The sequence below is a fragment of the Tursiops truncatus genome, chromosome 9 (genome assembly GCF_011762595.2).
Source record: "Tursiops truncatus isolate mTurTru1 chromosome 9, mTurTru1.mat.Y, whole genome shotgun sequence".
Classification (NCBI taxonomy): domain Eukaryota; kingdom Metazoa; phylum Chordata; class Mammalia; order Artiodactyla; family Delphinidae; genus Tursiops; species Tursiops truncatus.
Genome location: NC_047042.1, coordinates 99692672 through 99714558, shown reverse-complemented (window position 1 = coordinate 99714558; position 21887 = coordinate 99692672). Strand labels below are relative to the sequence as shown.

Genomic DNA, 21887 nt, shown 5'->3' with positions numbered 1-21887 from the left:
AGTTCTTTCCTGTGCAAGACTCCTATTTTCCGGGAGATGAACGTTTTGAGAGAAACGGAAGCACGCTGACTCAGATTCCATCCGTCCATCCGTCCGCTCACCGACGGCCACTTACCTGGTTCATAAGCCCGGCCTTGTCCTGTGGTCGCACTCATGACGGTGTAGTGACGGTTAATGCCTCTCCCGCACTGGCTTGTAGTACCTGCAAGGCAGCGGCATGTGTGTTGGGTCCCCAGGGACCCCCAGCCTCCAGCACCGTGGAAGCTGTTGGGAGCAGATGGCTGTGGGCGCCTCGCCTGCATCCAGGTTCTCCTATTTGAACAGCTCCGACCGAGGGTGTTCTCTGGCAGCTGGGCTTGTGGGCGCAGGGCAGGAATGTCAGAGGTCATGCCCCAGGGTGACCCCTCACCAAAGAGGGCGGGGTGCTCCTGACTAGGAGGCAGTCCTGAGGTCCATGCGCGGCCTCTCCGGGGTCCCCAGCAGCTGCCACTCTGCACAGAGCTGTGACCTGCTTCCTGGAGCTCCCTTTTTTGACTCTTTCCTTCCCGTCTCACTTCCCCTGGTCTCGGGGTCAGCTTTGGGAGAACCCACACTGAGACCGTATGCAGTAAGTCGGTATCTATCGACGAAATTAATAAGCACAGTAAATGAGTAAGATCCTGACCATTCAAAGAAATTATCATCCAGGAAGAAAAAGGTTATCAGAGCTGTGCAGATCCCATGAATGAGACATAAAGCGACGACTGATGAGAAGTACAGGTAGAACGTGCGTATTCAGGGGAAGAAGTCGCTGCAGACTTCCCTCCTTACCCTCCTGACTCAGGGTCGGCTCCTGCCTGGTGACCTTGAGCCATCCAGCACCTCACCTGTCGCGTGGCTCACATCCCGGTGCCCTCGTTCTGCCATCCGGTGAGCTGGGAGGACAGAGGTGTGTCTGCTGTGTCCCCTCGTGTCTCGACACTGGGACAGTGCCCCGCAGACAGTAGCTTCACAGGTGTCTGTTGGGCCCGTGCGTTCATGGGGAGACTAAGCGGCAGAGTTTCCATGAGGAGAGGGTTGGAGTCGTGGGCACGGATTCAAATCCCACTCCAGTCACTGCCTAACTTGCTGATTTCAGGCCCGTTGCTCAGTCAGCTCATACGTAAAGAAATCGAGGCACACCCTTCAAGGTCGTGACATCAATTAAATGAGGTCGTTTCCTGTAGTACCTGGAGTTACAGCACAGAAATGAGCGCTCACATGTTCACTGCTTTTATGGAGAAGATGGCATTTGAGGTTGGGTTGAAATTGGACGAGAAAAAAGTGGAGAAGGGAGTTTAAATTACAGCAGAAGGAACAAATGCCAGAAAGTGAGATTAAGGACGGTAGGGAGCTTATTAGCAGGGAGCTGTGTGCCTGGACCCGAGAACAGGAAGTAGGGAAATGAGGCCACGGAGAAGCCAGACCACGGAGGTTCGTGAATGCCAGCCTGAGTTGTCTGACTTTATTCCACGAGCAGAAGGGGAGATATCTGAGAAGCCCGTGAAGTGATGGGATTATGAACTATGAGTTACAGTACCCTGAAGAGAGGTCAGAAATGAAAATAGAGGTTTGGGAGTGGTTCACATAGTTTATCATGAAATTGGCAAACCAGTCAGCATATACCGCCTGTTTACCACAGTAGGAAATAGAATAACAGGGGTCCTTTCCGCAGTCAAGGAACTTGGTTAGCGTCACGCTGTTTAACACTCCTCTTGCTAATTAGTATGTACAATATAGTCATTTTTTTCTTCTGGGATATTTCCCAGGTAATCTGAATCTTCCCCAAATGAACAGATGGGTGTGGGCTTAGTGGCATTGTCAAAGAGGTCTCTTGGAGATACATTCCTTGAGTGAACCAGGAGATGGGAGTGAGGTCCTCCCGGGCAGTGGGCAGTGGGCCATTGTCCAGCTACGGGCACAGCTTTGGGGTCACAGTACCTTGTCATTCGTTTTGCCAACTGTCAATTAACTTCTACAGAAATTTAAATAATAAAGATACTTTATGAGCATTTGTTCACATCGTTGCTGTTTTCAGGGCTCCTTGTCTCCTTGTGTAGATCCTTATTTCCATTTCATGTTTATATAAATGATGCCTTCAGATTTTTTAAATTTCCAGTTATTCCTTGCTAGTATATAGAAATACAGTGGCATGTTTTTTTGTTGTTGTTTTTTGCTAACTGCATTCTCTGACCTTGCTAAACCCTTTTTTTAGATCTGGGAACTTTTTTGTAGATTCTTTGGTGTTTTCTGTGTAGAAAATCATAGAGTCTGCCAATAAAGACAGTTTTGCTTTTTCCTTTTATATCCGTAGCCTTCATTTTTTTCTTGCCTTCTTGTACTAGTGAGGACAGCAGTGTTGATCACCATGAGCTTCTCGCTCTTACAGGAAAAACACTTCTTATTTTCCATTGTCTGTTAGCAGTAGATTTTTCATGCATACTCTTTTTTTGTAATTTTTTTATGCGGTACGCGGGCCTCTCACTGTTGTGGCCCCTCCTGCCGCGGAGCACAGGCTCCGGACGCGCAGGCTCAGCGGCCTCTGCGGCATGTGGGATCCTCCCGGACCGGGGCTAGAACCCGCGTCCCCTGCATCGGCAGGCGGACTCCCAACCACTGCGCCACCAGGGAAGCCCTGCATACTCTTAATCTGATAGGGGAAGTTCTTTACTGTTACTGATGTTTGCCTTTTTTTTCTTTCCTTTTTAGCAGAAGACTCAGAAAGTGGTGTTTACATGCGATTCATGAGGTCACACAAGTGTTACGACATCGTTCCAACCAGCTCCAAGCTTGTGGTCTTTGATACCACGTTACAAGTGAGTGTGCCCAGTTTCCCTGAATCTGGGGTATATTATTTGGTGCCTGCTTTGTCGGGTAAGTTAAATCCAGCAGGACCCGCAGACAGTATCCAGTCCTTTCTGCACGTCAGGTCCTGTGCTGAGGTTCTGTCTGAGTTGTCAGTCGTCATGGCAGCCTTCTGGGGAATGTGCTGTTTTACGGATAAGGAAGCTCATTATCTAGAGTTTGCTCACATTCTAGCATTTAAGAACTCAGCCCACAGAGCTGGTGAGTGACGGGGCCTGGAATTGGCGCTCGGGTCTGTGTGATGCGTGCCGGCCCCAAGCCCTTAACCGCTAGCTGCACCTCCTCCCTCGGCTCGTCCTGAAGGCCTGAGCTATTTAGTAGAACAGTGAAGTTGAAATAATACTGGTTCAAAAGAAAGCATCGCTCAGGTGGGTAATCTCCTAAGAGAAAACTCTGCTGATCTCTTTCAGCAGAAAATTTGAACCTGATTATTTTGGTATGAAAATTATGCTTGTTGTGACTCGTTTTATACCAATATGACTTACAGTCAGACGTGAAAAGTCCCAAATACTCAGTTCAATGCGACGACCAGAGTACATCCGGTGTAATAAAATACGTGTGCATACACAGGTATACGTGTGTGCATTTGGTGTATAGATTTACACATCAATCTTTACCAAGCAGGATTGTGTTCACCTGGGTTCCCCAAAAGTAGAGGCTGAGCCAGGAATTCATGGGCCGTGGGTGCTTTAATTGGGCGTCCTGCCAGGGGAGCCCCTGGGGGACTGGGGGAGAAGGGGAAGGGGCAAAGGCCAGGGAGGGCAGCCTCTGCTGATCCCTCAGGGGAACCCCAGCGGGTAAGGTGCCTGTGCGAGTTCACCCTGGCCTCTTTCAGCCTCGTCCAGGGCTGCCCTGGGAGATGTGTGCCCTGGCCCTGCCAGCTCGTCCCAGCGCTCGGGGCCCTCTCCCCAGGCCTCCCCCGCCTGCTCTGCTGGCGCCCCCAGCGGCCCGCCCTGTGGCTCTTCCTTGAGGACGCCTGGGCTCTAGGAGCTCCTTTCGGTCTCAGCTGCACAGGATTCTCAAGAATGTAGACATGGCTTAGTTCTTAATTTTATTTTCCAATTTTTTTTTTTTTTATAAATTGGCCTAAAATCCTATGACTTTGCTAAATTCACTTCGGACCAGGTAACCTTCAAGGTCCCTTCTACAACTCTGATTCTTTGACACAAAGAGGACAGAGAGGCATCCAGGTGCAGTGTTACAGGAAATACTCTCTACCACGGTAACTACAGACTTCAATAGTAAAGTAACGAGAATTCTGAATTCCCCAAATAAAGAAGTAGACCAGCCCGTCTCACCCTCGCTCCACCCTCCAAAGTCCTGACCGTCGCTTTCCACCAACAGAAAAGCACATGACAGCGCGTACGCCCTGCACCTGCTTTCACTCCTGTTCAGCTTTTCCCGTGTTGTAAAATTAACTCTTTTCTGAATTTAGAATTTAGCCAGAGTGAGTAAGACATGAAAAATGTGATGCTTTATGGATCATCGGAGGTCACTAATCCAGTGACTCTCACTTCCCTAATTAGTAGAAGCTGCATGTGCCTGTCTCCTGGAAGTCACGAATCCTTGAGGCTCTAAGCTTTAAAGGAGCTAAAATTGGTTACCATGGAAATGGGGGGGTTGGCACTGGTTACAGCAAAGTTAAAGATGTGTTTGAAAGGGCTGACTCGACTGTTGTCTAGACACAGACAGCAGTGGTGGTCGTGGACGTGTCTCGAGAACGAGGGAAGCGAGCAGGGGAGACACAGCCCGTCCCCGAGACCAGGTGACCGTCCTCTGGGTGGGGTCGTGGCCTAGACGGCTCCCTGTGTGCGCGTGTGATGGGACAGCATGGAGCCACCGAGGAGGGCGGAAAAGACGTTTGTGGAGAATGTGTTTGTTTTTTTTTGAAGATTTAATTTTTTATTTATTTTTGGCTGTGTTGGGTCTTCGTTGCTGTGCGCGGGCTTTCTCTAGTTGCCGCGAGTGGGGGCTACTCTTCGTTGTGGTGCGCGGGCTTCTCATTGCAGTGGCTTCTCTTGCTGCAGAGCACGGGCTCTAGGCGCGTGGACTTCAGTAGTTGCGACACGTGGGCTCAGTAGTTGTGGCTCGCGGGCTCTAGAGCGTGGGCTCAGTAGTTGTGGCGCACAGGCTTAGTTGCTCTGCGGCATGTGAGGTCTTCCTGGACCAGGGCTCGAACCCATGTCCCCTGCATTGGCAGGTGGATTCTTATCCACTGCGCCACCAGGGACATCCCCTAATGTATTTATTTTGAAGTTAAAAAAAAGCAGGTTGCAGAGCAACACTTACATTCTGACCAAGTTACCCTGAGGGCCCAGAGTATCAGAGACACAGCTGGTCTGGGAACCAGAGTCAGCTGTTCACAGGTGGACTGAAAACGGGGTCGCAGACAGTGGAGAAGAGAGGGAGAGAAGGGCCGCTCGCCCCAGGCGGCCGCGCCCTCAGCCTCTAGCTCGGCCTCTGTGAGGCCCGTGGGCCTCCCGCAGGCGGGGCTGTGACGCGCCCCAGGGTCCTGTCGCTCAGTCTCGCGTCAGTGTGAGAGACGGCGCCTTGGTCCTGGTGCCCCGGAGCCCAGTGCACGTCCTAGAGTCGCGTCCCTCCCCCTTGGCCCGCCTGGTTCTCCCTCGGCGTCGGCGGTCGTCCGGAGCCCCGATTGCGGTGTGACTGAGGGAGGGGGTGATGCCCGACTCCCACCGGCTCCCTCACCCAGTGTCGCGGGGTGCCCGGTGCTCAGGCTGGACGGGGCGGACGCCGCCCGCTCGGCTTGCACGGTCACTCGGCATCTCAGCCGAGTTGTTCCTTCCCGACCAGGGCCCCGTAGTAAGCCAGGAACTGTTTCTCAAGAGGAAAAGAATTACCTGCAGACGAAGGCATGGCTTTTTGCTCTTTGTTTGTTTGTTCCAAAAACCCAGTGAATCTCCTGCTGGTGCCTGATGGGGGCCTCATGCGGCGTCCCCAGCTCGGCCTTGCGGGGGGCCCCAGGCCCGGGTGGACGAGGGGCCTGCCCTGCCGCAGAGCTGTGTCTTGCTCTGGGCCCCTGTGAAGACTCACTCTGACCGTGTCAGAGCAGCGCTCAGACACAGTGTGTGCCGCTTGCGGAGACCTGCCAAGGGTGGCAGGGGTGCGGGCAGCAGCCTGAGTGGCATGGGGGTCTCTCCGACGCTCCAGGCCGTGGCCTCCCTCACTGGCTGGCTGGCCGATGTCACACCGAGGCGTCTGAAGCATTGCCACTTCCTGCCCATCAGACCCGTCAGCACTGTGTCATCGATGTCACGGGACCGTGGGACGTGAGGCCTGTGGGGTGGTCAGCATCTCTGCAGACTGCGTGCAGTCACAGAGCCAGAGGTGAGGGTATGCGAGCGTGCCATGCAATGTCAAGGCAGACTGCTTCTCGGGGTCCTTGTACGTTGGTAGAGGGAAAAAGCGTGCGCAGCTGACGGCTGCAGGGCCCTGCGATGCTGCGTCTGGAGTTACAGGAATCCAGTCACTCTGGGAGATGCGGTCCCAGCCAGACGGGCAGCTTCCCTGGGGTGTGACGGCCAGCCTCTCCATCTGCGCACTTCCCCAGGGATGCTCTGCTGTGCTTGGCTTGCCAATCTGGTAGCTTCAGGGGCGTCCTCCCTGGGCCTCCTCGGCACGATATCCCTCGCCGCGTGGGTCCGAGAGCCAGTGTAGGGATCCCAATGACATGCTCAGGACTGAGCGGGTAACCACGGTGTGGCCTGCAGCCCCGTGAGCTCCTTGTGCTTGACCTTGGCTGCGACTCCGTCTGTCACCTGACTGACCGTAAGCCCCGCCTTTGACCAGTGACCATGGTGGCATTTGGGGTTCTAGGAATCAGCGTCCACTCAGAGCCAGCATCCGGTCACCCTGGAAAGTCTGCGTCTCCTTTTCCCCAGTGCTCAGTCATCCTAGGAAGTGGGACAGGAGGAACGGCACGTCCTGGGCGGGGCACTGTCCTCGGGGGACCCCGCGCCCCTCAGAACGGGGCTCTGGGTCTGAGAGCGGCTCAGGTCTGGAAACGGTGAGAGGACAAGACTCCGTGTTGGTGACTCAGGTTGGGGTTTTGGCCCCTGGACTGAGAATTTCTCTTGTTACGTAGATCAGGCAACACTTTAGAGGACCATGCATCTGTCTCACTTCTAGGGATGCTGTAACTGGGTAGCCACGACCAAACCGTCTGCGAATCAGAACATTCTCACCCCTGGCCACGAGCCTGCCCTGCTCCCTCAGGACCTGCCACCACACTGGCATCAGTGAGGCCGTCATGGTGCTGCCCCCTGCAGAGCGCAGCCAGCACGCAGCTTCTCAGGGGGTAGGGGTCCCCGCACGCAGACATTTCTCAGAAACCTGGGGAGGCTGTGACCTCGGGGCCCTTTGGGGGAAGGTAGCTGAGGGCTGGCTGTGCAGGCCGCATGTGCTGAAATCTCCCTGAGCCTGTGGGTTCACTCTTCCTCGTTAGGCCTCCGAAGTTCTGGCATCTCGGCCTTCTCAAACATGCACTCAGCAATGCCCTGCATTTCAAGGCAGTCAACTCAGAAAGCTTCAGAGCCGTTCCCAGTGGCATGCACTGTGTTAAATCCACATTTCTGGTAAATCCACCTGTGTCAATAAACCCTACCATATCCAGTGTTCAGTTCCCTCTCCTTGGTCTAATATTATTAGAAGCTATTCCCACACTTACTTCCCAGGTTTCTGCAGATATGAAATAGCGGAGCTTTATCGTTGTTTCCATGTGTGAGGCCCCCTCTCGGGGTCAGGCTGGAGTCTGTCCCCAGTCACAGGTCTCGGGGCCGCAGAGGCAGCTGTGGTTGTCTGGGGAATGGAGAACGAGCGACCCCGTGCAAGGCGTCTGCCCAGGAACACTTGCTGCTGGGCTTCCAGGCAAAGAAAGGCCATTCTGACACCACGCAGCCGGCCGTTTCCACTGCCAAGGGAGGCTCGGAGTCGCTCTGGCATTCAGGAATCTCTGCTTCGTCCGAGTCCAGCCCTGTGGCTGTGCTGGGTTCCAGGGCTCCTCCTGCACTCCTTCCAAACCAGTGCCCCGGCTTTCACGTCAGAGACCAGGGAGACTGAGTTCGGGGTGGTGACTCTCCGAGTCCCGCAGGATTACATTTTGTGTTGGATTTGGGAAAGGTCAGCCTGGTAGCTACAAGAGAAGGGCTTTTTAGGGCTGCCATAGAGGCTGCCAGGTTCTCGGTGACCGAGAGTCCCCAGTCGGAGCTTGTCCTTTCCCCGGTGTGTGAGCCCCATCCTCTGGCAGGACTCTGCCCACACCAGATCCCATGTTCCTTTCGCTGCAGTGATAGCTAGTGCAGCAGCCCCTGGCCCCTGCTCTCCTCTGGCGGCTGCAGAGTTGGGCAGGGACACCACGGTCACAGGTGATGCTTGTTCCCTCTCGATGCCGCTGCCTGCCCGGGGTCGCTGGGGATCTGAGTCCCCGCTGACCCAGAGCTCAGCACTGTGTTCAGGCCCAAAGACATGCGCCCGGTCCCAAACCCTCTGTCCCCAGAACCCTGCCTGGTGCGTGCGCTTCTGTATCAGTCAGGGTCCAGTCAGGACGCAGAAGCCATAGCAGCCGTTGAACAGAAAACTAACATAAACCAGTGGTAATTGGACGTAAGTCAACTGGGTCACTGACAGGGTAAGTACTGACCTCTGAGGCAGCGTTCTCAGACCTGCAGCTGTAGCATCACTAGGAAATTCCGGGACACACAGACAGACCATCAGGCCACCTCAGACCCACTAAACCGAAAGTCATGGTGAGGCCCAGTGGTCGTGTCTTACCGAGTCCTTCCAGCAGTTCTGGTTCTAGCGCTCTGCGGCTCGAAAACCGCTGCTCTGGGGCATCGTGGAGGTAAGGAAGAGCCTGTGGCGCCTTCCGAGGGGCCGCCTCTGGCTGGGGCTGTGCCTTGGCGGCAGGCGGTGGGGGGAGAGCGTGGGGAGGCCGCTCAGGCGGGACTCAGCCGCTGCTGCTGCAGGAGGGAAGCAGGTGGAGCGGCCGGCAGGCGGGAAGCCCCCAGGTAGGGACGTGCGCCGGGCCGGGCCCTCTCCCCACACTCCTGTGTCCTAACCTCCAGGCGCTGCGGAACATGACCTTACCTGGACGTAGGGCCACTAAGAGGTAATTAGTCACGAAGGCGTCGGTCCCATAGTCCACCGTGATTGGCGTCATTATACAAAGGGGAGATATGGACACAGAATCCTGCATACGGGGAGAGTACCGGTGACAATGAAGGCAGAAATCAGTGTGACGCGTGTGCAAGCCCAGGGGTGTCAGGGCGTGCCCGCACACCGCCAGCGGCCAGGTGAGAAGCCTAGAACAGATCTTTCTGCACAGAAAAGGAACCAAGCCTGCTGACACCCTGATCTCAGACGCCCAGCCTCCAGGACTGTGAGACGATCAGTCTCTGTTGTTTGTGCCCCTAGTTCATGGGGCTCTGTTGTGTCCGCCCTCGCGCGCCAGTACAGGTGGTCGTCAGGTGAAGCAGCCCGTCTTCAGCCCAGCCCTCCAGTCCTCGCTGGCCTCCCTCCTGTCAGGCTGCAGTAGAGCCCATGGCAGACTTGAGATGTGGTCCACAGGGCCCCAGTGTCACGAAGCAGAGTCAGAAGGGAGGGTTTGGGGCTGAGAGACAGTAATTTAGTAAATGGCGGAGTAGAGAACACATACCATCCCTTCCGAAGAAGTCTGGCAGCGCAGATAGTACTGATAGGTATGGTTTAGTGCCTTCAGGTTCTAAATGGTAACTTCTCAGGAGGTATGGAAGGCTCCAGAGTAAATAGAATTGCACAGTGGAATCATCACTTCCAGGACTGGGCAGCGACGGGAGCACTGGGAATCATGGGTCTTCCCTCACGATGGCAGTGTGAGGGAATGTGCGTTTCTAGCAACATTCTACTAACAACGTTTTTAATAAACTTTTTTAGATTGATAGAAGAGTTGTGAAGATAGTACAGGTCGTTCCCATATACCCCACACCCAGTTCGCTCCATTCTTGCCATCTTACGTTAGTATGGTCACATTTGTCACAGTTAACGAACCAGTATTGATACGTAGTTATTGCCTGAAGTTCATAGTTTGTTTAGATTTCCCTGTGTCTTTCCTGATGTCATTTTTCTGCTCGAGGATCCCATCCAGGTTACTGTTAACATTTAGTCGTCACGTCCCCTTAGGCTCCCCTTTGCTGTGACAGTTTCTCAGACTTCCTGGCTTTTGGGAACCTTGACAGTTTTGAGGAGCTGGCCAGGTGTGCTGTAGGCTGCCCCCAAATGGAATTTGTTGGCTGTTTTTTCCTCATGACCAGACTTGGATTATGGGCTTTGGAAGGAAGACCACAGAGGTAAAGTGCTCCTCACGTCATATCAGACCTGCTTACTGCTTACCGCTGTCGATCTTAACCGCAGTCACCTGGCTGCGGTATGTCTATCAGGCTTCTTTACTGTAAAGTTTCTCTTTTCCATACTGTCCTCTTTAGGAGAAGGTCACTCTGCACCGCCCACACGTAAGGAGTGGGGAGTTGAGGGCTACGCAAGATAGTTGGAATTCTTCTGCAAAGGACATGTGTTCCTTCCTTTAACTTATTTATTCAGTCATTTGTGTCGGCATACGTTTATGGAGATATACATATATATATATATATATATATATATTCCATTGGGTTATAATCCACTATTACTTTGTTTTATTGTTCAAATCATTCCAATTGATACGATTTTAATAGTGCCAATGAAAGAGAATACAGGCAAGTGTCCAAATAAGTGGCTGTTTGCCAAACACGGGTGTTTAGAAGAACATGTAGAAAATATAGAAAGACGAGCATGTAAGTAAGTTGAAGAAGGGCATGACTAGGAGGGGGCTGCCCAGGGTCCTCTTAATTGGGGTTAGACTCGAGATCCACAAGCGGGAAGCAGGTGCTCACCTGCTTTAGAAGCAAGAAAGATAAGGGTTCGCTCTGTTGCTCAAGATTCATGCTGCAGGTGCTGATAAAGAGGAAGGGAAACTCTTCAGCCCGTTTTGTGCTTTTTCATTATCAAGGAAAATGATCTTCAAAACGGAAAAAGTACAGTGAATGGTGATTAGAAGATCTTACAGCCCAGGATAGGTGTGGACGGTAGGAGGTGCCTGTTTGCTTTCTGATCCCTAGTTTAGTCAGGATGCAGACTGCCAGGATGCAGGCTCTCAGTGGGAGTGGAAGAATGGTGGAGAACAGGTCTGAGGCCTGACGCCTGAGGTTCCAGGTGAGAGGAAAAAGAGTCCTCAGAAAACGGTGGGAAATGTGGTGTCATTCCCAGGTAAGGGGTTTGAATGAATTATTCATAAAGTAATAAAAGTAGTAATTTCTGGAAACCTATCACGAACCGACCCCAGAAAGTCGGGGAGATGAACCCGATTTCCTTTTGGGACTGTTCGTAGATGTGGTAATACCGTGAAAGGCGAATCTGGGTTTCATCTTGACGGTTGACAGAGCCTCGTGCCCTGTCCTGATGGAGAAGATGCAGAAGTGTATCTTGGCAGCTCAGTGAACTGCTGGCTTACGGACCTTAGGGGAACGTCAGTGAAATCGCAGTCTGCCTGGAGCGAGGTCTCTAGCTGTACTGGATGCCTCTCGCGGGCCGGGCCACCTGCTACTGCAGCCAGCCCTGCAGGCGTGGTGGGCGGCACCCCCGCTTCCGTAACCAGCGGGGATGAGCAGGTGGGGAAACGCCCCTGCCTCGCACGCTCGCTCGGGGAGGACGATCCCAGTGCCGTGGAGCCCCTGCCAGGCCCCTGTCCTGCGGCCAGCTCCACCACCCTTCACACACTGACACTGGCTCCCCTGCTAGCCTGTGTCACTCCTGCCCCCGGGACCACGTTCTCAAATAAACCACGTGCGAGCCAGGCTCTGCTTTCTGGGTGAGACACTGCTGGGGCGCCTTGAGATTCTTTCACTCTAAGCTCGGCAGCCTCTGGAACAATGACTTGAATACCGACTTTGTTGACTGCATCCTCTGATCGACAGATGACTTGAAACCAGGAGAGAGAGCGAATAATAACCCATATCCGGAAAGAGTCCTCCGTAAGCTGAATTATTCCTAGGCCTAATGAAAGTACCTGCCACCCAGAGCAGTGGGAATTAGAGCGCGTCGCAGAAGAGCATAAGGCTGGGGGTTCAGAACTGTGGCGGCGTGAGGGCGACCTGACGCGGCCCCGCCCCCATCAGGCTCACGCGGGGCGGGACCTGCTGATGCCGACAGCCAGCAGACTGCTAACCCAGAAGCACGGGCCGTGGTTTTAAGCGTCACGCAGTTTAAAAGTGGTACGAGAAGAGCTTACCTGAAAACAGCAGTCCCTGTTCCTTACGCCCTTGTCGTCATACTCCCCAGAACCGACAGTTCAGCTGTTAAATCTGGCGTTCACTGCCACATTACCTTGATTCATCAGTTTTAGACACGTTTTCCTCCCTAATTCGGTAGCTGGGTTCTTTGTTCCTTGTGTGGCTTCCTTCCTCCCGTCACACCCGGTGTCACCATCTCAGTACCGGGGTGCTTTCATTCATTTGACTGTGTCACTGGGCCCAGTGGTTTACGTGGTTACATTTCCTATTTGTACAGTTCAGTGTTGTTCCTGGAGCTTAGAATTCTTCCGTTTTTTATTTTCTTTGAACACCTAAGGCTTTTCCCACCGGCTGACTTCTCAGTAGGATTTCCTGTGCAGCCGGACTTGGCCCACACATTTCCAGCCCTACTTGGAGCCACGCCTGCGGCTCTGCGTCTTCTTGCCCGTCACCGTCACCTGAGACTTTCACGGGTTCATGGTGGGAATTGCCTCCACCCTCTCCTGATTTTTGAACACATGCTTTTCTGCTTTCCTGCTTTATTCTCTCTGTTTTGGCGGAGCACTTTCTCCAGGAGCTTCCGGCCCTAGTGCACTCGGGCTGCATAACAAAACCCTGCAGGCTGGCAGGCTTCACAGGAATTTCTCCCCCAGCCCTGGAGGCTGAGAGTCCAAGACCAAGTGCCGGTGGCGTCAGTTCCTGGCGAGGCCTCTCTTCCTGGCTTGCAGACAGCTGCCTGGAGCGCACGAGAGCTCTGGTCTTTCTCATACGGACACTAATCCCAACCCTGTGGCCTCGTCGAACGCTCTCCAGCTCCATCAGGGGGTGCAAACGTCAGGGGGGTCGGGGGGTGCAAACGCTGTCCGTACACGTCCCAGGAAAAGATGCATGAGAGTTAGCTACTGAGGTCGGTTGAGAATTTCGAAGGCGTCCCATTGCTTTTAGCTGCCAGTGTCGCTGAAGAGACAGCTGTCGTGGTTTTTCTCTTCTTTAATCTCCATCTTTTTATGTGCGGTTTTCCCCCTCGGAAGCTTTTGGGGTTTTCTCTCTATCTCTGGTGCTTCCACGCCGGGCGCCTGGTTGTGGTCTTTTCCACTGTGAGCCAGGCACCCGATGGGCCTTTGGACCTGACACACGTGTCACTCGGTCCGTGTTCACTGTGCTGTTCGTTCCGAGATTCTCTTCCTGCTGTTTCCTTTCTTCTGGAACTTCAGTCGGGAGATCTTGGGCCCCCTGAATTGATCCTTTAATATTCTTATCCTGTCTCCTTCTCTCATTACTTTTCTGTTCTACTTCTTAGAAGCTTCTTTGTTCTTAACCCATCCAGTGAGACGTATTCAAAACTAGAAGTTGTGCAGCTGCAACGTTCAAGGTTGTGTCGAGTGGCTCGTAATTAAGAGTGAGCACCGACAGCTGGGGGGTGATCACAGGGGAGCTTCTGCCTGGGGGGGTCTCACTGAAGAGTGTTGGGCCACCGTCTTTTTCATTGGAAGCCCCCAAATGTTCATCTCTGTGTAGTTCATTTCTGAAGCAGTTTCTCCAGGAAAATAATCCTTTGATGGTGATGGCGGGTGGCTTTGGTCATGACCTGATTTGAAACAATCTTCCTGTTTGTTTTCAGCCCTGCCCCCGCCCAAGCATCGGAGCCTCCAGTCGTGGGTCTTCCAGGTCGGGGGGATCAGTGGGCTCCTCTCCCCGCCCCTCCCCACGAGGTTCCTCCTCTTGGTCAGCGTGAACCGTGCTCCACCCGCTTCTCGTCCTGGCATCTCCTCGCTCATTCTCCTTCTAGTTTATACTCCCTGTAGTTTGAGAATAACTTTTCAAGAGGAAGAGATGCCAGAGATGTTTCTCTGCCACGTTTAAACCTAGGGAGCCACGAGGGAAACTCCAGGAAGGAGATACATGAGGTCCTGCGGGAGTAGAGGAGGGATCCGACTCGGCCGCGCGTGACGTGGGTAGGTTGTGTTGAGGACTTAGAAGTTACAGGCAAGCTGGGCTTTAACAGGTGGAGCAGAAGGTAAGTCCATTTGAAGTAGAAGGAACATTGTGACACAGCCAAAACAACGGAAGATAAGTTCACGGACTGAGGAGTCTGCTGGACCGTAGGGGTCAGGCTGGGGCTGCATCGCAGAGGGTCTTGGAGACCAAACCTGAGAAGCTGGGCCCATCCTTGCTCAGGGGAGACGCCGTCAGGTGTTGTGAAATCCATTTGACGAGCTCTGATGTAAAAACTTAGTAAACTGCAGTGAACAGTTTTAAAGAGCTTTAGCTATGCATCAGCATTAATTTTAAAAGCCCCACAATTAATTTAATTATTGAGAATCAGGGTGAAACTGTGTATGGAAAGCAGGGAAGCATTAGAGGAATCAGATTCCCATTTTTGGGGAACACAGATGTGCTACTTGGCATTTAGATTGCCAGAATCTCTTAGCGCGACTAGGGCCGGCTTACCCTTTGTAAAAATCATTTTGATAGGGCTTCCCTGGTGGCGCAGTGGTTGGGAGTCCGCCTGCCGATGCAGGGGACACGGGTTTGTGCCCCGGTCCGGGAAGATCCCACATGCCGCGGAGCGGCTGGGCCCGTGAGCCGTGGCCCCTGAGCCTGTGCGTCCGGAGCCTGTGCTCCGCAGCGGGAGAGGCCACAGCAGTGAGAGGCCCGCGTACCGCAAAAAAAAAAAAAAAAAATTTTTATATTAGACTTTTATTTTCCTCTTTACTTAGCTGATTATCACATTTGGTTGTTTGAAAATCCTATTAAGGGCTTCCCTGGTGGTGCAGTGGTTAGGAATCTGCCTGCCAATGCAGGGGACATGGGTTCGAGCCCTGGTCTGGGAAGGTCCCACATGCTGTGGAGCAACTAAGCCCGTGCGCCACAACTACTGAGCCTGCTCTCTAGAGCCCATGAGCCACAACTACTGAAGCCTGTGCACCTAGAGCCCATGCTCCGCAACAAGAGAGGCCACCGCAGTGAAAAGCCCACGCACCGCAACGAAGAGTAGCCCCCACTCGCCGCAACTAGAGAAAGCCCGTGCTCAGCAACAAAGACCCAGTGCAGCCAAAAGTAAATAAATAAATTTATAAAAAAGAAAAAAGAAAATCCTATTAAAATATAAAATTTTTAATTGGTAACAGTTTGAGCAAATTGCGTTATCAGTTGAAAGAAATTTTCAGAGGCACTCAAGGCCCCTAGAGTTTTTCCCTTAGAAGTAGACTGCGCCAGTCCTCTTTCAGCCTGTTGATGGTTCGCTGGTGACACACTGTGCCTTCTGTAATCGAGGAGTTTCCTGAGCGGGGTTTTAAATTGCCCCTCAAACACTCCGTGCACGTGGTGCTGAGAAAGCCAAGTTTAGAAGGTTTCGTCCCTGCAGAGGCTGCAGTCAAACCACAGCAGCAGGCAGGGCTGCTGATCTGGGGACGCTGAGCCGTCCCCCGCTAAGGTGCTGTGAGCACGTCTTGTCCACTTTAGGGAGTTCTGTCGGGTCTCTGGAGGGTGGAATTGTGACTCCCTCCATGACGTGTGGACCTGTCAACAGTTTGTGTGGCTGAAATTAAAACTAACTCATTCTCTGCTTCTGGTCTGCCAGTAGAGAGTGGAAAATTAAAGCTCTTATTCTTTTCAGCTCTTCATAGCAAGTCTGGTTAGTCCACGCACTTGCGGGAGTTCCTTGGTGGCCTAGTGGTTAGGATTCAGCACTTCCACTGCCGAGCGCCCGGGTTCAGCCCCTGGTCAGGGAACTGAGATCCTGCGAGCCGTGCGGCGTGGCCAAAAAATGAAAAGAACAAAAACAAAAAAAACATGCCCTTGTGAGGAAAGCGCTATCTGTTAGCCCCATCTTGTAGCTAAGAATGTTGAGGCTCAGAGAGGGTTAAGGACCTGAGCTGACGAAAAGTCAGTCTGTCCGGTTGGTCCTGCAGCTTCGCCCACTGAAGCCACTAGGAGGCTTTTTTGCTTCACTCCAAGTACTTTCCTTAGCATCTGGTTGTTTTATTAATACCTTCTTGTGCAGAAGTGAAAGCACTTTTCACCTTGAACTCTTCATGTCCCCTTTGCCGCTGGACGGCTGCTTCCCTGGGTTTTTCCCTCACGTGACATCAGCAGTGTATCCTCAGGATGACCTGAGGTCGGCACACATCACCACCCCACCCTCTGCGTCCCTGGCCTGTCCGTCTTCTGTACCTGAGAGAGTCAGTGCTGTGCGGGCATTTCCTTGTGTTTTTGTGTGCAGAGGCCTTGAAGCCCCTTTAGTAACTAACTTGGAGCATTTAGGGGCTGTTTAAGAGCTTGTAGGTAGCAGGTAAGAGAAGTTATTGTGGGGAAGCAGGATTTTCTCTGTTCCTGAAAGAACAGTCATTACATTGAGTGTTAAAGTTAGGCCCTGCTTCTGTTGTGTTGCCATCAGTCTGATTGCTGCTCCTTTGGAAGTTAATGTCTCTCTTCCCTCTGGCTGGTTTTCTCTTTGCTTTTGATTTTTAGCCTCTTACCTATGATGTGCTGGGTGTGGTTTTCTTTGTATTTTTCCTGCCTGGGTTCTATCTGATGCTTTTGATAGATTCAGATTTTCTATTGAAAGTCGCCTATTTGAACATGATTTGGAAAATGCCTTTGGAAAAATTCCAGAATTTTGTAGCTCAGTTCATATCTTTCTTTTCTCTCAAGAATTGTAGTTCCCTGAATCCTGCCTGCGTGCTGCCCGCCAGTGCTTTCTAACGGGGATTTGTATGTTTTGTCCAACTCGTGCGGTTGTTTTCAGCTACTTCATCATGGCCAAACCAGAACTTTCCGGAGTGGCTTTTCAACAGCTGTGGTCACTTAGGGTTACGTGAATGATCCTGATGAATGATTTTAATACTGGTTTTCTCTGCTAAATCTGTTATTTTGGAGGAAACAGTAAGCAGTTTGTGGTTTTAAAAGTGCCCCCACTCCCTGCCTACTCCAGCCAGTTAGAAAAACAAGCTAAGCAGATATTTAATGTGTTTCAGAATCCGTTCATCCATGACTTTCCCCCATATTCTTTTATAATATTTTCTAGGCCCACAGTCAAGGATTCCCAGAGCATCGTCAAGGTAGAAATAGACCATTCACACCGGCACACCGTCCCTGAATGCCATTTAGTTACACAAACAGTGTGAATATTTTTGTGATTCTTGATACAAGCTGTGGTTCAGAAACCATTTTACCCGTTTGTGGATGCCATTTAGTTACTGTCTGGCTCTCGTGCCCTTGGGTTGGCTCTGCTCACCTCCTCTTCCTAGTTTCCTGCCAGTTTGTTCAACAGATTGATGGAGTCCCTGCCATACTCAGGACAGTGCTGGACTCGGCTAAGACAAGTGTGGAAAATGACTAATGAGAATCCCCCTCACCCAGCAGCCGTCCTTCTGCCCTTGTGCAGGTGAACCAGGCACCTGCATAAGTCATTCTAGATAGAGGCAAAATGAGTCACAGTAAAGGCAGAAACAGGTGCCGAGTTATTACTTCTACTCTGACTCGAAGCTCTAGTTTCCTAAAATCCTCTCTTTTCACTATTAAGTTAACAAGGGGTTTCGGAGTATAGTGGGTGAGAAAATAACCTTTTTCTTTCTTAGTAAAAAAGATAAACTGTACCCCAGAATAAAAAAAATTTTTAAGAGATACACTTCCACTGCCTCAGCTCCATAATATAGAAGTTTAATTTTTTTGCTTGTTTCTCTTTGATCTTTTCTGTGTAAATACAGGTTTTATATAATTATAATGCATAATTTTATAGTCTGCATTTTCACTGCCGTAAACCTTTTTTTTTTTTTACTTCAACGTAATCTTCACAGTTATACTATTTGATGCTTTTTTCTCACTGGTATACCAACATTTAGCAAGTTTTGTTGGAGGCAGATCTTTCTCCAGTTTTCAGTGTTAGAAATAATGCCACATAATTGAACATCTCTGATTCAGGAATCCCACTCCTAAAATTTCTGTATGAGTAAGTAATTCAACAGAGGAAAAGCTAGTACACAAACAGTATGAATATTCTTGTGATTCTTGATACGAGCTGTGGCTCAAAAACTATTCTAACAATTCATGGAGCCACCAGTGGTTTTACAACTGCACTTGTGTCGGGCGCTATAACAGAAACATACTGGCTTATTCAGCAGCCATAAATGGTACTTTAAATTTGCTTTAATTTTCATTTCTTTGATTATCAGTAAAATTGAACCATTTTCCATATGTTATTTGCTGTCTGTATTTAGAGGTCATTTTCAGCATTGAGCTTTTGGCTTTTAATAAATCATCACCCCTGCTGCCTGTCACGGTGTCCCGGAGGGTGTTTGTCCCGAGGGCTCCGGGAGACACCGTATGTGAACTACTCTGAACAGGGCCCAGCCCATAATAGGCACACAGTGAATGTCTGTCTCAAGAAGATACAAAAGTAGGAATATATTACATCTTTCATTCCTTCTCTTTCTCAACCTCAGGGAAATGAAGGGGGAATGCTTGTTGTTTTGTTATTGAACATATGAAAAACAAATTTTCATTTCAAGTACTTTGATAGAACTTCAGTATTTCTGAATGAACTAATAACCACATATAGGAAAGAGCAAACTCGGAAGTTTGGGGAATTCCCTGGAGGTCCAGTGGTTAGGAGTCGGCGCTTTCACTGCCGAGGGCCCGGGTTCAGTCCCCGGTTGGGGAAGTAAGAGCCCGCAAGCTGTGTGGCGTGGCCCGAAAAAAACAAACCTTTGAAGTTTAATTCTTCTGTGTGGTTTTAATTACATAAAGTCTCTCTGATTGCATTGTTTCAGTTTGAAAAAATAATCTCTATATACCTTTCAATATAATACAAAAGCATATTGCTAATGTTAATAAATTCAGTTATTTTTAACTGGTAAGATTTGGTTGAGTGTTTCAGTGGAAGGTATTTTTCTCCCTGCATATATATAGACTAAAAATGCGTGTTGTCTCTCTCATTGGTCTTAGGTTAAAAAGGCCTTCTTTGCCCTAGTAGCCAACGGTGTCCGAGCAGCGCCTCTGTGGGAGAGTAAAAGACAAAGTTTTGTAGGTAAGCGGCAGGGGCTGGGGATCTGAAAGCCTGAATTAGCTCAAGAAGTGCTGGTTTGGAGTGCAGCCTAGTAGACATGTTACCAATCGAAGGACAGCCTTGCTTTTACATCCTGTGCGGTGGGACTGCGAGTGAATTCAAAACATTTATGCACCTGTGTGGAGTTTCTTTGGATTCAGCGCCGTTTTGGCTCTGAAGCCTCCTCGGTGCCCTTGCCGGTCCCCTGGTCCCAGGCTGAGGCCCGACCCCTCCCTATCAGTCCCTCCGCTTGCGGTCCTGCCGCGGGCCATCCCCGCTCCCTCCCCGGTGAGCACTTTTCTGACACAGCAGATGAAACGATGGAAACGTGATTGGTAAAAAGCGTTGTTACGCTATTAAAGCGTTGTTACGCTATTAAAAATACCACGTAACTCACAGTATTTAAGCTCCATAATTTTCTCATCTTATGAATCACAGTGGACAATGGGTGTCGTCCCTCTTAGGAGGCATCGCATCATTCGGAAATGGCACTCGGTGTCCGCCGCCCCTCGGGCTGCAGCTGCCTCAGGGGAGAAGTTCACGCCTTCATCTCTGTAGTCCTGGTGTCCGGCACACAGTGGGCCCTTCGTAAATTGTGCCTGTGAAAGGCACTGTTTTTAGGAGGATTCTCAGAAAACAATCCAAGTGCTACCAAAAGTGTCATGTTTCTAGAGCTTATGGGATACTTTATCTTATTTTAAAGTATCCTAAATTATTTACATGTAGCCACAAGTCTTTTGTGATGTTTAATAACATTCAGAAAGTTTTCTCTTGGTGAATTGCCAACTACTGTGATTAATTCCATTAATTACTATCAGGTTTAATTTCAGCTAAATTTGTATATCTTAGCGTGGTGTAGATAATTAACAGATTAACAGTTTTAAATAATAGATTAAGCTGTGCTGGTAGTCTTTAAGGCTGTCTAGTAAATAAATACTCCAGGTTTGCTTATCATCTGAAATTTTTCTTTAATGTTTTCATAGTTTTACATTTAATATGTAATTCTTTCTTCCAGGAATGCTAACAATTACAGATTTCATTAATATACTTCATAGATACTATAAGTCACCCATGGTAAGTGCCAGAAATCCTTATGTCGAGTAAGTGGAGCTATATATTTCTCTGTACGTGTTTAGAGCTCTGTGTGTGTGTGTGTGTGTGTGTGTGTTTTTAAGATTTTGTGTTTTTCTTTTTTGGTACCGGCTTGGTGGTGCTGGTGGTTGATTTTTCCAAATATATATAATGTGCAGGAAACCTCAGTGTAAATCAGTCTGATATTTGAAGCTTAAGGAGGTAGTCTCAGGAAGTATGAAAGGCAATAGCCTCTTTCTTCAGCTTTCAGGAGTCCTCAGGTTAGTGGGATTCTGTGTGCTTATTTATTGCCTGGATAGTCTATACGTTCCATTATATTTCTGCTCTTTAACGGCATTATGGGCATGCCGTAGTGTTGAGATCTGCCTGGACCCGTGAATGAAGGAGGCCCCTCGCACCCTTCCAGACCAGGGGTGGCTGTGCCCGGTGAAGCCCACAGTGGAGATGAGAACAACACAGGCCTGACTCCCGGGCCTTATGCAGTTACCCCTGAAATTTTATAAAAGAAATACACGGACTCTGTGCTTCTAAAGAAGTAAAAATTAAAATTGGAGAAGTTCAGTTTTGACATTTTTCTGCCACTTAAGAAAAGACTGCTACTGGCTAATTTTAGTGGCAGATCCCTGGTTCCTGGTCCAACTGTTTTACAAGAGCATAGTTTGAAAACTACACATGGCCTTTATCTAACACTGTGATTTTTGTGATTCTATGATTCTACCAGCTTGTTTGGTGTTTGGTTTTTGTTGGTTTTTTTGAGTTGGTGTTTTTTTTGTTTGTTTTTTTTTTTTGGCAAGGTTGGAGAAGGACAGAATTGTATACTTTCTTTATCTAGTACTGTTTTGGGTATCTAATAGGTAAAAGGCAATCCAGTTAATACTGTTTTTACATGTAATGGTCAGTATTGCCCAATAATTAAATTCCTACACAAAATGGAAAAATAAGCTTCTGCTTAAGACATACTCTTAGAAGGAAGTTTTACCAAAGACTTCATAAGTATTCCATATTTATTTCACATGACATACCTGATTTCTTTTTTTTTTTTTTCTGCGGTACGCGGGCCTCTCACTACTGTGGCCTCTCCCGTTGCGGAGCACAGGCTCCGGACGCGCAGGTCAGCGGCCGTGGCTCACGGGCCCAGCCGCTCCGTGGCATGTGGGATCTTCCCGGACCAGGGCACGAACCCGCGTCAACTGCTTCGGCAGGCAGACTCTCAACCACTGCGCCACCAGGGAAGCCCTACCTTTTTTTTAACTATTAAATTCTGTGCTTGAGCGGTGGTTGCTTCTTCCCTGCCACCTACAGAGCCTGCCGTGGTGGCACGTCTTGTTTCTCCTCTCCTGCCCACTCAGTTCTCTCTTTTCTCCCTCCTGACCCCTCTGCTCGTCTCCCTGCGGCTTCTCTTCTTTGGAAATCTGAGTCCACTTCCTCCACGTGCACGTTCTCCTTCAGGTCCTTGGTCCTTGCAGTTGAAATTCAGGTCTTTCAGAATCCTCCTGGAGAACTGCCTCAGTGATGGAGAGCCCTGTGCCATCTCCCTGGAGCAGAATTAG

General features: G+C 50.3%; 1 protein-coding gene across 5 annotated transcripts in view; it reads left to right on the top strand.

Annotated features, from left to right (window-relative positions):
- Positions 1–21887, top strand: part of PRKAG2 (protein kinase AMP-activated non-catalytic subunit gamma 2) — a 277712-nt gene that overhangs the window by 235310 nt on the left and 20515 nt on the right. For 4 of the 5 annotated variants that reach the window (XM_033863524.2, XM_019930318.2, XM_033863527.2 and 1 more), the window contains 3 exons: positions 2728–2834; positions 19146–19227; positions 20261–20319. In XM_033863524.2, coding sequence (XP_033719415.1) covers positions 2728–2834; positions 19146–19227; positions 20261–20319 — 248 coding nt within the window. The remainder of the gene's footprint in view (positions 1–2727; positions 2835–19145; positions 19228–20260; positions 20320–21887) is intronic. The other variant, XM_033863525.2, reaches the window with a different exon arrangement.